The 13,477-nt window shown below is 36.7% G+C and overlaps 2 protein-coding genes across 5 annotated transcripts; both read right to left on the reverse strand.

Moving 5' to 3' along the window:
• Nucleotides 1-5,546: 5,546 nt before the first annotated feature.
• LOC132166109 (photosystem II reaction center W protein, chloroplastic) lies at nt 5,547-6,483 on the reverse strand. Its single transcript, XM_059576872.1, has 2 exons — nt 6,302-6,483; nt 5,547-6,015 (listed from the first exon to the last, which is right to left on the reverse strand). The coding sequence occupies exons 1-2, from the start codon at nt 6,396-6,398 to the stop codon at nt 5,705-5,707; spliced, it is 408 nt and encodes a 135-aa protein (XP_059432855.1). The 5' UTR covers nt 6,399-6,483; the 3' UTR covers nt 5,547-5,704.
• Nucleotides 6,484-8,220: 1,737 nt separating this feature from the next.
• On the reverse strand, nt 8,221-13,477 carry LOC132166023 (probable galacturonosyltransferase 6). Of its 4 annotated transcripts, none has more exons than XM_059576763.1 (9): nt 13,064-13,477; nt 12,885-12,919; nt 12,506-12,550; nt 12,241-12,388; nt 12,061-12,131; nt 10,873-11,189; nt 10,288-10,645; nt 9,628-10,149; nt 8,221-8,832 (listed from the first exon to the last, which is right to left on the reverse strand). In XM_059576763.1, exons 1-9 carry the CDS (start codon nt 13,173-13,175, stop codon nt 8,557-8,559), a joined length of 1,884 nt encoding a protein of 627 aa, XP_059432746.1. In that variant the 5' UTR covers nt 13,176-13,477; the 3' UTR covers nt 8,221-8,556. The 4 variants fall into 4 exon arrangements, with proteins under 4 accessions (XP_059432746.1, XP_059432745.1, XP_059432747.1 ...); XM_059576762.1 differs by having other exon boundaries at nt 12,061-12,137; XM_059576764.1 differs by having other exon boundaries at nt 12,061-12,137; nt 12,885-12,914; nt 13,064-13,176.

Below are 13,477 nucleotides of genomic sequence, written 5' to 3' on the forward strand. Positions count from 1 at the left end.
TGTAAAAAAGTACAAATTGGTTCTGGAGTTTTTGCATGTGCTTATAAAAATGCCGAATCCGTACAACTAACTACGGAACTACCTGCAGCTGGTCCAACTAATTACAGATGGAACCAACAAATTCTACTAATTGGATAATATTAATCTTTGGCCTGCCTATGTAAGAGAGCATTACATTGTGAAAACATAAAGAAAAACTAAAAATTATGATTGTAGTGAATAGTTGCTTGAAGTTTTTGTTTTTTTGGCATTTTAAGAAGATAATAACTTTTATAAAGTCTTGATACAAATCAAAGTCTTTGTACCCTTCAATAAGAGGACGACACATCAACATAGAATACTATAACAAAAATATGCATAAACACCTTTTTTTTTGACAGTTCTCCATTCACAATCAAACAAAACAGATCCAATTGAAGATTTGTCACCACAAGATGTCCTTAGCCATTTTTTGTTATTAATACTGTCAATGAATTTGTCCGGATGAAGAAATTTTTTTGTTAAGCATGAAATTTGTCCATTTTGCAAAATGTTTCTTCATCCCAATGAAGAAATAAGCATGAACAACTGAGATGGTGGCATGTAACTAGAGCAATCATCCACTATAATTTTCAGCCAGCTACCTTATGCATGTTAAGAACTTCCCTGGAATGCAACTACAAGTTCTGAATCCAATCCAACAGCAAGATTGCATTTTGATTGGTAAGTGGTGCAGAAACAAGAAGAAAATCAGCATTAGGAGGAGATATATAAGGGATATTAGAAGCTGCAACATGAGTTTTAAAGAACTATCCATAAGAGAGGGAGAGGTAGCACAACAGAGAAAAAATTTCTCTGTTGCCGCCGGTGAGAGAGAAAGAGGGGAGCACCGGAGCTCTCTTATTCGGCGTTGCCAAAAATGCCCTTCTACACCACCCCGTCAGACTATGAATATACCTATAAATATCATCATAAAGCATTAATTTACTCCAATATCTCACTAATGCTAAACGCAAAACCCCAAAATGCCGAAATCCAATATATAAGAATGATGAATATTTGCATCATTCACCCGATACTTGTAGTATTACAGTTCTATTTAATAGTTGCAAGTCATGTAAAAATAGTCTTTATAGTCATTCAATTTTACCAAGTACGTCAAAATAAGAACTGAATGATTAAAATTTAAACACATGATTGTTGTTTTAAATGTTATAATTTATTTTTAATAACCATATATTCATATACATGCACACCTTCTGGTAAATCAACACAACTTTAAAATATCAAATTTTTATTAGGAGAAAAAAGGAGTAAATTTTACCAATAGATAAAATCATCATATAAGTACCCTAATAGAGACCATTTCTTCAAGAACTTTAATGGAGACCTCTTGATGCTTCCAATCACTATTTCTATTCCTAAAGAAATCAACTGAGTAGGGGCGAGCCATAAGAGGATATGATAGAAACTCTCCTGCAACCCAACTAGCCCATAATTAATTCATTGATCAATATTATCAATAGTATTAGAATTGTAGTATTGTCACTACTTTTATGGGAGCACATTATACTTGTAATAGTATTTTTGGAAATGCTCTGCTGTTTCATTTGAACTTTTAGTTTTCAGATTTTCATACTCTGCTGCTTCTCTGTTAATTAAGGGAAGACGTGGATGAAGAAGAAGTTGATGGAAGAAGGGACGGCTGAGAATTGAAGATAAAGTGTTAAAGGAAGAGTATTACCCCTAAAGCAGGACTCTACTCCTAAAGTAGGATTCTTTAGATAAGGGATGGAAGTCTTGCTCCTAAAGTAGGATTCTTTAAATAAGCTTTTAGACTCTTACTCCTAAAGCAAGAGCCCTAGTAGAAATAAGTAGAACTTTGTCTCACATGGGTTAAGTCTAAACTTAACTATCCATGTGTATATAAGCTCTTAGACATATTTTCCTTGTAAGCCGGTTTTTAAGGGTGAGCTTTACCCGAGATTTGTATCATTCTCACTATTTGGTGGTTGCATTTTGATTAGTATGTATACAGGTATGAATCTGATTGGTGGATCTCTGAGTTGCCAAAGATGTAACATTTTGAAGTCTAGATTGCTTTAGAATTTAGGTAGAAGCAATTTTCATAAATATGATGGCGTTTTAAAATAGAATGAAGTGGTAGATTTTTACTTGTTCACTAGCTGCAGATGAAATTTCTGAGAGGATGGTGCCATCTGGAAATGCTGGAGCCTGGAAGGGTTTCTGACAGACTAAAGTTCTTGGAAAGTTTCAGTTTTTTTGCAATGTTCTTTTGGATGCGCATCAGAGAATCAAACTCTGCTAGATGAATTCATAATCATACATATAAATATTTGTAATTGTCAGCAGCCAAAACCTTTAAAATCATCATAGAATCAACCACATTAAAGGCTCAGTTGTGGCTGATACAACATTTGCCCGGCCACTAAGATTCTGAAATCTTAAGGTTTACATGCATAATAAAACACAGCATTCATGATAGTGTCAAAAACAAGCACAGATGAATACATGGAAACCAACAGAGGCCCTTCCCATAGGCTGATTCCATTGCACATCCTAAACTCAAACAAACACTCAACTAGTCTAAGACCCATGTTGCTCAACAAAGCCATAACTAAAGCTGTTTGTCGCCTTCCTTCTATGATGAGATTTCTGGCTTTTGATAATGAATCAAACCCAGAACACCCTCCCTCCAATACAGACAAAACTCTTGCCAGGTTCCCCACAACCATAACATGTGCAAATGCCACACAAAAGGGTACTCCTAGACATCCTAGGACACCCCAAAGTCCCAACATTTTGGAACATACACCACATGCAAATAGTATCTTTGGTGCTATTGCCAAACTGGCGACCAGAAGTACAAAAAGGCTGAGTAGAATAATGAACTCACAAAAACTAGTGTGGAGAAGCTTGATCCAAGCAGACCCACTTCTCATAAATAGCCTTCTTCCATCAAGGTTTATTCCCTTGTAACTGTCTGAGACTGCTTGAACAATGGCAGCTCTTCCAAGGAGAGAGAAGGTGATGGATGAAGGAAAACATATGATGATGTGAACAATGCTTTTGGAGAGAAGTTTGGGCAGGGGGTGTCCAAGTAAGTGATCTGGGAATTTAATTGTAGAGGCTGGTATTTGGGGAAAACGATGAATGAGGAAGTGGGAGATGAAGAGAGAGATGGGGAGAGGTGAAAAAAGGAAGATGGAAATTGAATGGAAATGGGTTGAATGAAGAAATACCAGTCTGATAGATTCCCTGAAAATATGTGCTGTGTTCATTAGATCGGTCGATTGAAGGAGGGCTTGTGCAGTTCTTGGCATGCTGTGTGGAAGAGTGTCTGATGGAAATGATTTAGAGCATGAGACTCTGTAGCTGGGGATCTCTTAGATATAAGAGGAGGAGTCATGGTTAAGATTAACATAATAACAACAACTTAGGTTGCTTGTGTCTTAATATTTCATGATTGCAGAGGTTCGTTTAAGGGTTTTTATATTATAGTCTAAAAGTCCATGGAGTGGTGTTTGGGGCTTTGGACTATATTTTAAAGCAACCAATCATAAGGCATGGACAATTATGTAATAAGTTTGATATTTTTAGAAGAGATCTAATACTAACACAGGGGATTTATATCCCGTGCAACGAGCTTCATATGAGAGGTTGTTCGAGCTCTATTTGTTCAAACTGTCCAAACACCTGTTCGAATAAAAAAGGACTCAGGTGCCCTCTCACTTAATATGTGAAGAGTAGTTTCATTGCATTTGATCCCCATCCCTAATATAGAATACCCAAGGCTAGAGAATTACATTGCATTGCCCGTGTTACTAATTGATAGTGACTGGAACTGTGAGGCAGATTATGATACTTCTGTTTGCATAGTTCTAAGACATTGTCAATTGATAAACAGTTTGCTACTCTTGGAACCTTTTAGGCTCTATTATTGGTACCTACTTAGCTATGATTTATTTCTTTTGAAAATATGGAGAGAATGGGCAAGAAAGAAATGATTGTGGTTTGGCTGGTTTGAGGGTAGTTAAGCTTTTTATTATTATTATTTGAGGGTAATTTGAGCTAAATGCAAGGTTTCATGATTTCCTTGAATGATACATCATGATTTTGCCTTCTCTAATGAGCTCTTTTCTGGGGAGAGCTACTGTGTGGATGAAATAATGTGTGTGTGTGTGTGAGAGAGAGAGAGAGAAAGAAAAGAAGAAGAAGAAGATGATGATGATTAATGTCAACTGGGATTCAATATTTATCCACTATCAGTAAGAAAAGTATAGTAATATGTACAACTGCGCATGAGCAATTAAAGAAACAAAGGAAAATACTTTAACGGGAAATGTGCACGTGGGATCAGATAATTATGCCATTTTATATATCTCTAGTGGTCTAATGGGGAAAAAAAGGTGAAAAAACATAAGATGAGGCAAAATTGTGGGTAGAAGAAAAGAAACACTCTATTGCTGCCAATAGCTTAGACTTAACCAAACTACCCTTTCATTTCATTTTCACTGTCACTCTCAATAGCCTTTCTACTGTATTGCTGCCAATAGATAATTCCCTCCTTGAGTGAAGGAGCTATCCTTCTGCACTAAAATCTCCTTTTCCTTCATCTGCTTGATCATCTTTCTCAACAAGTCAGTGATTAAATCTTCAATTTTTCTCAACATGTATTCATAAATGTCTGAAACCCAGGACTCTGTGATATCTGTTTCAAGAATTGCAAGTACACATCTGTCAAGAGATCCATTGCATACTTGATACTGCTTCCACCTCATCACTTGAAAAACTCCCTGAGGAGCTCATTTTCAAGTCCATCAATTTAATGGGGAAACGCGACAAAGATATTCAGGACACATGTGAGTTCATAACACAATCAGTGATCAAGATCTTATTGAATATCCTGCAAATTTGGAAACCCATCTTGGATGAAAATCAGTCCTTCATTTGTTATTAGTCACTAGGCGACACTATTATTCTACCACTATCTCGCTACATTGACATTGCTACGTTAGGAGAGTGTAATAGAAGTGTATTATCCATCATTATTTTTAGGATATTACAGCTTTTACTACAAAGCTTTTTACAAATTGATGTGACAGTTTACATTTGGTAAAATAATTAAGAGTATATAGTTGACAAGTCAATAACTAATTACTTAAATTAACAGTTCATTATTTTTCTTTTTGCTTATTACATTCATCATAGACCGCATCCGTTTGTAAAAAAACCTATGATAGAAGTTATAACATCCCTATCAGCACTTCTCCATTAGACATCTATATATCTCCTTCACCGGCTCAATTTGAATCATATGCTTTGAAAAGGCAAGTAGATTTCAATTTCTCCCATGGTTGATTTATTGAATAATGCTATACACCACATTTTTATCCTACTTTACTAATGTGGCACTATCAATTAGTTCTTGAATTTTTTTTTTTAAAAAAAGAAGAAACAAAGACCGATTGATCGTGCCACATCAATAAAGTAGGATAAAAGTGTGGTGTATAGCATTTCTCTAGTTCATTTTGATGTCATTAAGATAAAGCATTAAGCATGGAGTATTATTGAAGTTAAATAAGAGGAAATGAATACTTAAGAAACAAGTAGGTACACACATTGGAAACATAGAAGGTAGGTTTACTACAACAGAGGAAGAGCCAAACTCTTGGCTTTTTCTACAATCCCTTCCACATGTGGCTTAGAGGGACAATCCTGACTCCTCATCCTCTTCAAGAGAAGATGTGTAAATAAAATAGAGTGCCCAGATCAATCCAAACACACCAAACAGGATCCAGCCAAGAAGGTTGTTGCTCAAACCAAAGGGAAGACCTGTCCCTTCAGTGCTCAGTCTGTCGTCCACCAGAGCCATGGCCGGGCTTGACACGGTTGCCGCGCAGGCTGCCGCAATCAGTGATGCACCCATGCCCATCTTTTTCTCACTTTCCTGCACAGAAGGCTTCCCCTCCATGGAGCATCTCACTTTTCCCACCTTTGCCATTGCTGGCAACCCTGAAACCATACCATATTTTGCAAGTCATGAAAAGAAAAAGGTAAATCATTTCGGATTCCGCTTGGGATCCGTTTCCGTTGAAATTAAGATACGTGTTGATGGAACTAGAACTAGACCCAAGCCATACCTCATGCTTCATTCCTTACAAAATACACACACAAAAGATGATGAAAAATACTATTTAGTAGACCGTTAAACAACAACTATTATACAACTCAAATAACATGACGATGAAAATCACCCATTGAAATAGCATGAAGTACAGTAGAAGTGAGAAAGTCTTACCAAGAACAGGGGAGGATGAAACCCCAACCAATGGCCTGTGTAAGAGACCTGCGCGGGTGACTGAGGAGGTTGAAGGGAAAGCAGAAATGGTTGCCATCTCTCTTCAGTATTTGGCAGAAAGGTGGAGTGGAAAATGAAATAATTTTGGGCACAACAAGAATGCTTATGTGACGGCTTGAGTTTATTTCATATGCATTTGGTAAGAATTTACAAAATTATACAATTGCACCACACAAACTTTGGATAGATGCCTAGCCCCTCATTAGATATCCCCTATCCTCGTAAACCCAATCAATTTTATCCACGTGTCACATAATCCTTTCACAACCACATGTTGCTCTCAAAACCCCAAGGCTTGTTTGAGAATGACAACTTAGGCTTGTTTGAGAATGACAAATTAAGGAATTAATAACTAGCCCAAAATTAAGCCATGTTGTGTGTGTGCGTGTGTTTTTTTTTTTTTTTGGTATTTACGTTGGATCCCAAATCACCCACGTCCGACTAATTATTTTAGCAAAAAATTTCACCAGCATTACATATATATATATATATTCAGTTGTTATCTTTTGTTCTCTTCTCTCACTTTCTTTTTCTCCTCCTTTGCACGAATTTTTTAAATATGACCATTTAAAAAAAAGCAAAATTTAAAAAATATTACCAATTGGCCGGGTTCTGGAGGCTTCTCCCTGGTCTGCCCGTTCGAAAACAAAGAGTTGATCTATAAAGAAAGCCTTTAATGAAATCAGGCTTGAATGAAACACTCGTTTCAATTGTCTTCTTCGTGAGTTGTCTTAACCTAATCTTTGCAACTAAGTCTAATCCTCTGAATTTAAAACCAAGAAGAAGACAGAAACAATGAATCGGGAATGGGAAGCAAAGTGAGTATGTTCAAAGTCTTCCTAAAATATACATTCTTAGCGTAGACAGCTTTACTTCTAAACTTTCAAACGTTGACTCGTCAACAGACTCCTCTCTTTCTCTCTTTCTCTATGTGTCTTAGTCTCACTGGCCCACTGGGTCTGGGGGCAACAGTAGAAATTGCATACCTTGAAGTATTTGAGTTTCATTGCTGAATTGTTTTTGCCAATCTAGAGAAACTCAACAAGTCTGCCTTGCCAAGTCTTTACGGAGATCCTTTAAGACTTGGTAATTCTTTTTCAATTTAAATTTCATTCTTTTATGGTTAGGATATATAGGACAATAATTCTTTTATGGTTTGTAATTATTTTAGGAAGTCTTTCAACTGGAACCAGTTTCAAAGGATTTCTTAATGTATAGATGAATGACTTTGAACATACTCACTTTACTTTCCATTCCCAATTCATTGTTTTTGTCTTCTTCTTGGTTTCAAATTCAGAGGATTAGATTTAGTTACAGAAATTAGGTTAAGACTATGACCATTTAAAGAAAAAATTTGATGAATTGGATGTGAATATATTGAATAGAAATTCTTAGCAATTTTTCTATCGGAATTGCTATTGATTCGAATAGTAAATGTAAGTCACTATAGGACCTAGTTGTCCAAGTAGTTCTTGGGCAACCTGCCCCTACTTGAATATGTGAACTCCATAAGAGCTCTCTTTTATTTTGCCATCCAAATTGCCTAATATCCACTTCCCTGTACATTTATTTGCTTAAGATGCTTGCAGGGTCCTATCTTCTTAGTCATTATTTTCCATAAGAGCTCTCTTTTATTTTGCCATCCAAATTGCCTAATATCCACTTCCCTGTACATTTATTTGCTTAAGATGCTTGCAGGGTCCTATCTTCTTAGTCATTATTTTCCATTTTTGCCCCCAAAACCTGGAACTATGTCTACGATCATGAAAAGGCTTCACCTAATGAAGAAACACACATTCACACAAACATAAGACAATGGTTATAGAGCATGAACACGCTTGGAAAGAGGATATATAATGTGAAAAAATGGGTACCAAAGTAAATCTGTGTATTAGGATTGTAAGGTGTTTGAAATCAAGTAGATCTAGAGTCTGAATTGAATTATGTACATGCAAGAAGTAAACCACCATTACTACATCCCCCAGGGACTCTTTATTTTACTTCAAATATTGCTACTAATGGACTCAACTCCTAGAAGATTGCTGCCGGAAAATTTGGGCCAAAAAAATGAGTCGAACTTTACATGAAGAATCGCTAATAAACAGAAAAAATTGTGTGAAGGCTTGCAGATCCTAGAACAAGAATCAATTAGTGGCACTTATCCAGGTATAACACTCTCGTATGCAGTATTTTGCCTACTCATGGATATTGCACTGTTGCAGATATGGGTGGTCATACTTGACATACTGGCTCCAATAACCCTTATACCTTCCAATCGCAATGTCCAACCATGGCTTCATAACTCCGTCATAGTGTATCACTGCTGCCTGCTCGATGTCACCTCGTCTGACAGCCGAGTCATAACCCAGCCCTAGGACATGCCATCGCCTGTCCAAAGCCATTGTCTTGTCATAGAAGGCAATCCAACCTAGGGGCAGACTCCCAGCCTTCCACAATGGCCTCTCATTACCCTGCAAATTACCACCCATCAAAACATGTGTTAGAATAAGCTTCACATATACATTAATGGAGGTATGCTATATACTGTTAACCCTCTTATTACTAATAATCATGGTAGTTGTCAGAAACATTAATTAATCAAATCTATTTACAAGTTGCATATTTCAATTTACAAGACTTCCAATATACAAATCAAGTTTTACAGACATTTTTCAGTCCTCCTCGTTAACCTAAGTCCTAAAAGAAACTTTCTGTATACTTTCCTTAAAGAAGGCTGAGCTTTTTTGGTTCATACCTAAACTTCCCGAATAACTTGTACAAGTAAACAAGAAAGTTAGAGTTGTGGCGTTATATTCCTCAAATAATAATCTATTTTTATATGCTAGGAAAGGAAAGGAAGGAAGAGGTAAAAGAAAAAAGATGTTTAAAGATATCATTCAAAGAGGAAACCTACGTGACAGCTTTAATCATGCAAATGAAAGTCCGTATCAAAAAGTAATAGGCCATAAGGGGGTCAACCGTATATAAGTAATTTATATAGCACAAAACCTTGAAATAGAAAACGGTACACAACCCACCCAACTGGCGGTGGGGGTGGGGGAGAATTAATATTAAGAATTTAAGCACAAAGGCCAGAGGAAAAATCTCAATAGAAACTTCCATAAATAAATACGTAGGCAACAAAAATAAACATCTTTCAACAAGACAGCATTGGTAGATGTGTTCCGAATGGACAACAAAGAGAACTTAAATCCACAAACATATAAGCGCACACACAAATGCGAGGACAAACATAAAAGATTTACCAATTGCAAGTATTTATGGTAGGCAGCACTTAAATTTTGTCGTCTCCACTCTCGCAGATCAAACAAATTCATCCCAAATGCCCAAGTGCATGCATTGACATCAAACCTCTTTGCAACAAGTGGGTCTGAAAAGTTGATGAGCAAATCCATCCGACGGGATAGAGCTTCACTTTCATGACAAGTCTCAACTGCTCCATTTACTTTCCCCTTCATATTAATACTCCATAGTTCATTTAGGTCCCTTTGCACCACCACATCATGGTCAAAAAGCACAATCTTATCAAGTGCGGGGAAGACATCTGGAAGATAGAAACGAAGGTGGTTCAGTTCAGAAGTATATCTTGGGTCACCGGAACTTCGCTTCTTCAATGTCGTGCTATACTTGGTGGACAACCATTCAAAATTGTCTATGCACTGGATCTGGATGGTGGCTTTGCCAGGAGGATTCAATAAGAACCACATTGAGATTGCTGGAAGATTGAGAGAATCAGTGACCACATGAAAAACAATTTTCTCCGAGTCCTGCAAATTGTTTGGCAAAAATGAATATCAGGGTTTCTTGCAGCAATTAGAAACTGATTCATGTCAGGGAAGCCACTTTAAATAGTTTCATGTGCATGTATTCATGACAACTTATCACGAAAGCCTGAGGCAGTTTACCATAGCAGCGGAGATAGTGGAGTTCACAACAACTGCACAAGCCAGAACATTGTCAGAGAAGACAGCATAATGATATAGCTCTGTGTCTTGCAACTTTTGTTGATTAGGGAGCAGCCTCTCCTCAGGCTGCAGGGCAAAGTAGTCAGCAGTCAGCCGCATAGAAAGGCAGTGAAGGCCTTTTGGGGTCGTCCTTGCAGCAAGGCGAACAAGATTTGTTGCTTGATTCTTCTGCGCCTGAACTAGTTCTTCGGTATTATGAGTCATAGCACGGAGTTTAGTGACCATTTCAGAACAGTCAGGGTAAATGCGGTCAGCTTTCAACAGCGTAGCCTCCATGTATCTCATTTTCTGCAAAGAACTGCAAATTTCACTGCTTTTTAGATCGAAAATAGACTTATTTAAACCCTTCATTCCTAAATCATAACTCCTCATGGTTTTCTTTTTCATAAAGTCTACTGATAGACAATCAGTCGTTACATTCTTATTTACTTATCGGCATTTCAAATTCCCCTTCCATATTCATATTCAATATCAAACATGTTTAATAAATACAAGCAAGGGAATAACATCAGTGGATTTTTATACCTCCTTGACAGTTTTGAATCCTTGGTGGCTTGACCGACCGCTCGTTCCACCTCTCTAATCCGCTGTTTCAACTCTTTCACAAAGTGGGAGTTGCTGCCTGGTGGTGTGAAACTCAGGTACGCTTTGGCTCTAATCACCTGATCTTTCATCTCTGTTACCATCTCATTTGTCACTTTCCATGAGTTAGAGTGTAGATTCTGATCATGCCAAACTCTTGTTCCGTCTTTCATCTCTGTAATCTTCTCATCGGTTATTCTCTGATGCTGAGAGCGTGCATTATGATCATGTTTTTCAACTGTTGTTTGGTTAGAATGTTCCTGCAACCATACATATATTAGAAACAGAGGCAAAGGGTACTGCCAGTGTTTTGTTCAACTCAATAATAATGAACAGATGCACATGCTTGAATATTACCAAAGCTACATAAATCTAAATTATAAGCATAAGCATATTAGGTCCAAGGATGACTGATCCTCTTAGCACATCTTCATCCTTCAAAATTTGAATATCTAGCCCAGAAGAGAATCAACCCACACGACGTTCACATTACACTCAGAATTTACAAAGCATATTCCTTAACTTCGGAAATTTAAATCTTGTTAGATGTTCTTCTATCTGATACTTTGCATTCTTTTAATTCTAGGAAAAACTAATATCAATGGATATCCATAAGGGTTTTGTAACCAACTTCAGTCAGCCAAATCTAAATTGTCTTCTTTTTTCTTGAAAGTAACCAGCCCATAATACTAATGCCTTATCTAGAATCCCAGACATTATATAAACTTGGTGACATATAAGAGCAGAACAAAAACTTGACCTTATTTTCTGAGCGAAGTTTGACCTTAGTTAAAAGATAAAACTTCTTTTTAGTATCAGGATGATTGACCCAAGTAACAATGGATATCCATGCCAATCATATTGTTAAGTTTGTATACACAGATACTCTACACCTTATTATATAGTGCACAAAGTTGATAAGTAATACCTCTATCTCAAGCATCATGATTCTCTAGGATGAAATTTCTACAATATTATCTTTGGAAATAACAGCAAGGGTTATTCCTTAGTTAAAAGCTTATCATGAGGGGCCTTCCACATAGAAGAATATAGGTGTACATACAACTCCCTTTACTATGATCACAATTACTATCTCCTCTAATAAGCACAAATACTTGTACAAATACATACCTCTTCCTCATCCGTAGATGATATTTCTCTCTGCTGAAACTGCTGAGATTCTGTTCTTTCATGATTAGTTTCTGAAACTTGATATACATGCAAATTAGAATCAGATCCACTGTCAACACAGAGAAAAGCAAAAGCAAAAACAAAAAAAAAAACAGGATACATAGGCCTAGTGATACCAACCATTTCTCTCCAAAATCTCAGTCATGTCTCCGGCATTTTCGGATTCATGAATATCCCGATTCTTATTAGAACTATACCTAGCTATAGAACCCAAATACCTATCTTCATAAACAACTTGTTTCGGCTCTTTCAAATCTTCACCTGATTCCTAAATCAAAAGCCAAACCCAGATCCATATACATAAGTAATAATAGACCAATTCTTCTTTCTTTCTTTTTTATAAAAAAAATAGATCGTTAACGAATAAACTGCAACTTTAAACTACCTGCTTGATGGCGTTAAGTTTTAAAGCAGCATCTGCCCTATATTTCTGCACCAAACAAAACGAAATCTATCTTCAATCTCCATAATAAATCACAACATCCACACTCTACTCAATTGTTAAGAAAGTCTAGAAGCAGAAAGTAAATAAATATATAAATAATTAAATAAAACAAAATTATGAACCTCATATATTTCATAATGTTCATCCAATTAGACTCGGAAGAAATTAAAGCCAAACCATACACAACACAAATCAGAAATCCAGCTTTCATTTTCTGTCCTTTTCCTCGTTTTCTCAGAAGCCAAACAGAGCATAATGAACATTAAAGTTTTTTATTATAAAAAAAAAAAAAAAGGATTATGAGATGCAATATACGTACAATATTTGTTAAGTCCTGAACAAATTCTTTCTGTCCTGCAAACAAAAAGTAAGAAAAAAAAAATCACAAATGTCCAGTCAATCAATCACGTACATACATACACGAATTCATCCATACACACGTACAAAAACTCGTGTATTTGAATATATCGCGTGTGTGTGAAAGACGATATAGCATACCGATTGGAGAGACATGTTTGATCCTGTGGGAGAAGAAAACGATGGGAGCGAATACAGTGACAGAGAGCAGAGCGAGGATGAGAATCCTCAGGCACCGACGAATCGGCTTCATCAATAAGACCCGTCGACGATCAAACTCTCTCCCACTCTACTTCTCCAAACACGCATTTCACGGACTTAGATCACACTCGGATTCGACGCTTCCACCACAAGCAACTGAAACAACACCAACAACAACAACCAAAAAAAAACAAAGAATAAAAAGAAAAGGCAAAAGCTAGGGTTTCAAATATCCCTTTTTCGTAGTGTGAGTTTTAAAGAGAGAGAAATAGATGGAGAGGCAACTTCTGCCATGTTCGGCTCTGTTGAGCCGTGAGGCGATCGATGAGGTTTCTTTCTTTCTTTCTTTATTTT

The sequence above is a fragment of the Corylus avellana genome, chromosome ca11 (genome assembly GCF_901000735.1).
Source record: "Corylus avellana chromosome ca11, CavTom2PMs-1.0".
Taxonomy (NCBI): domain Eukaryota; kingdom Viridiplantae; phylum Streptophyta; class Magnoliopsida; order Fagales; family Betulaceae; genus Corylus; species Corylus avellana.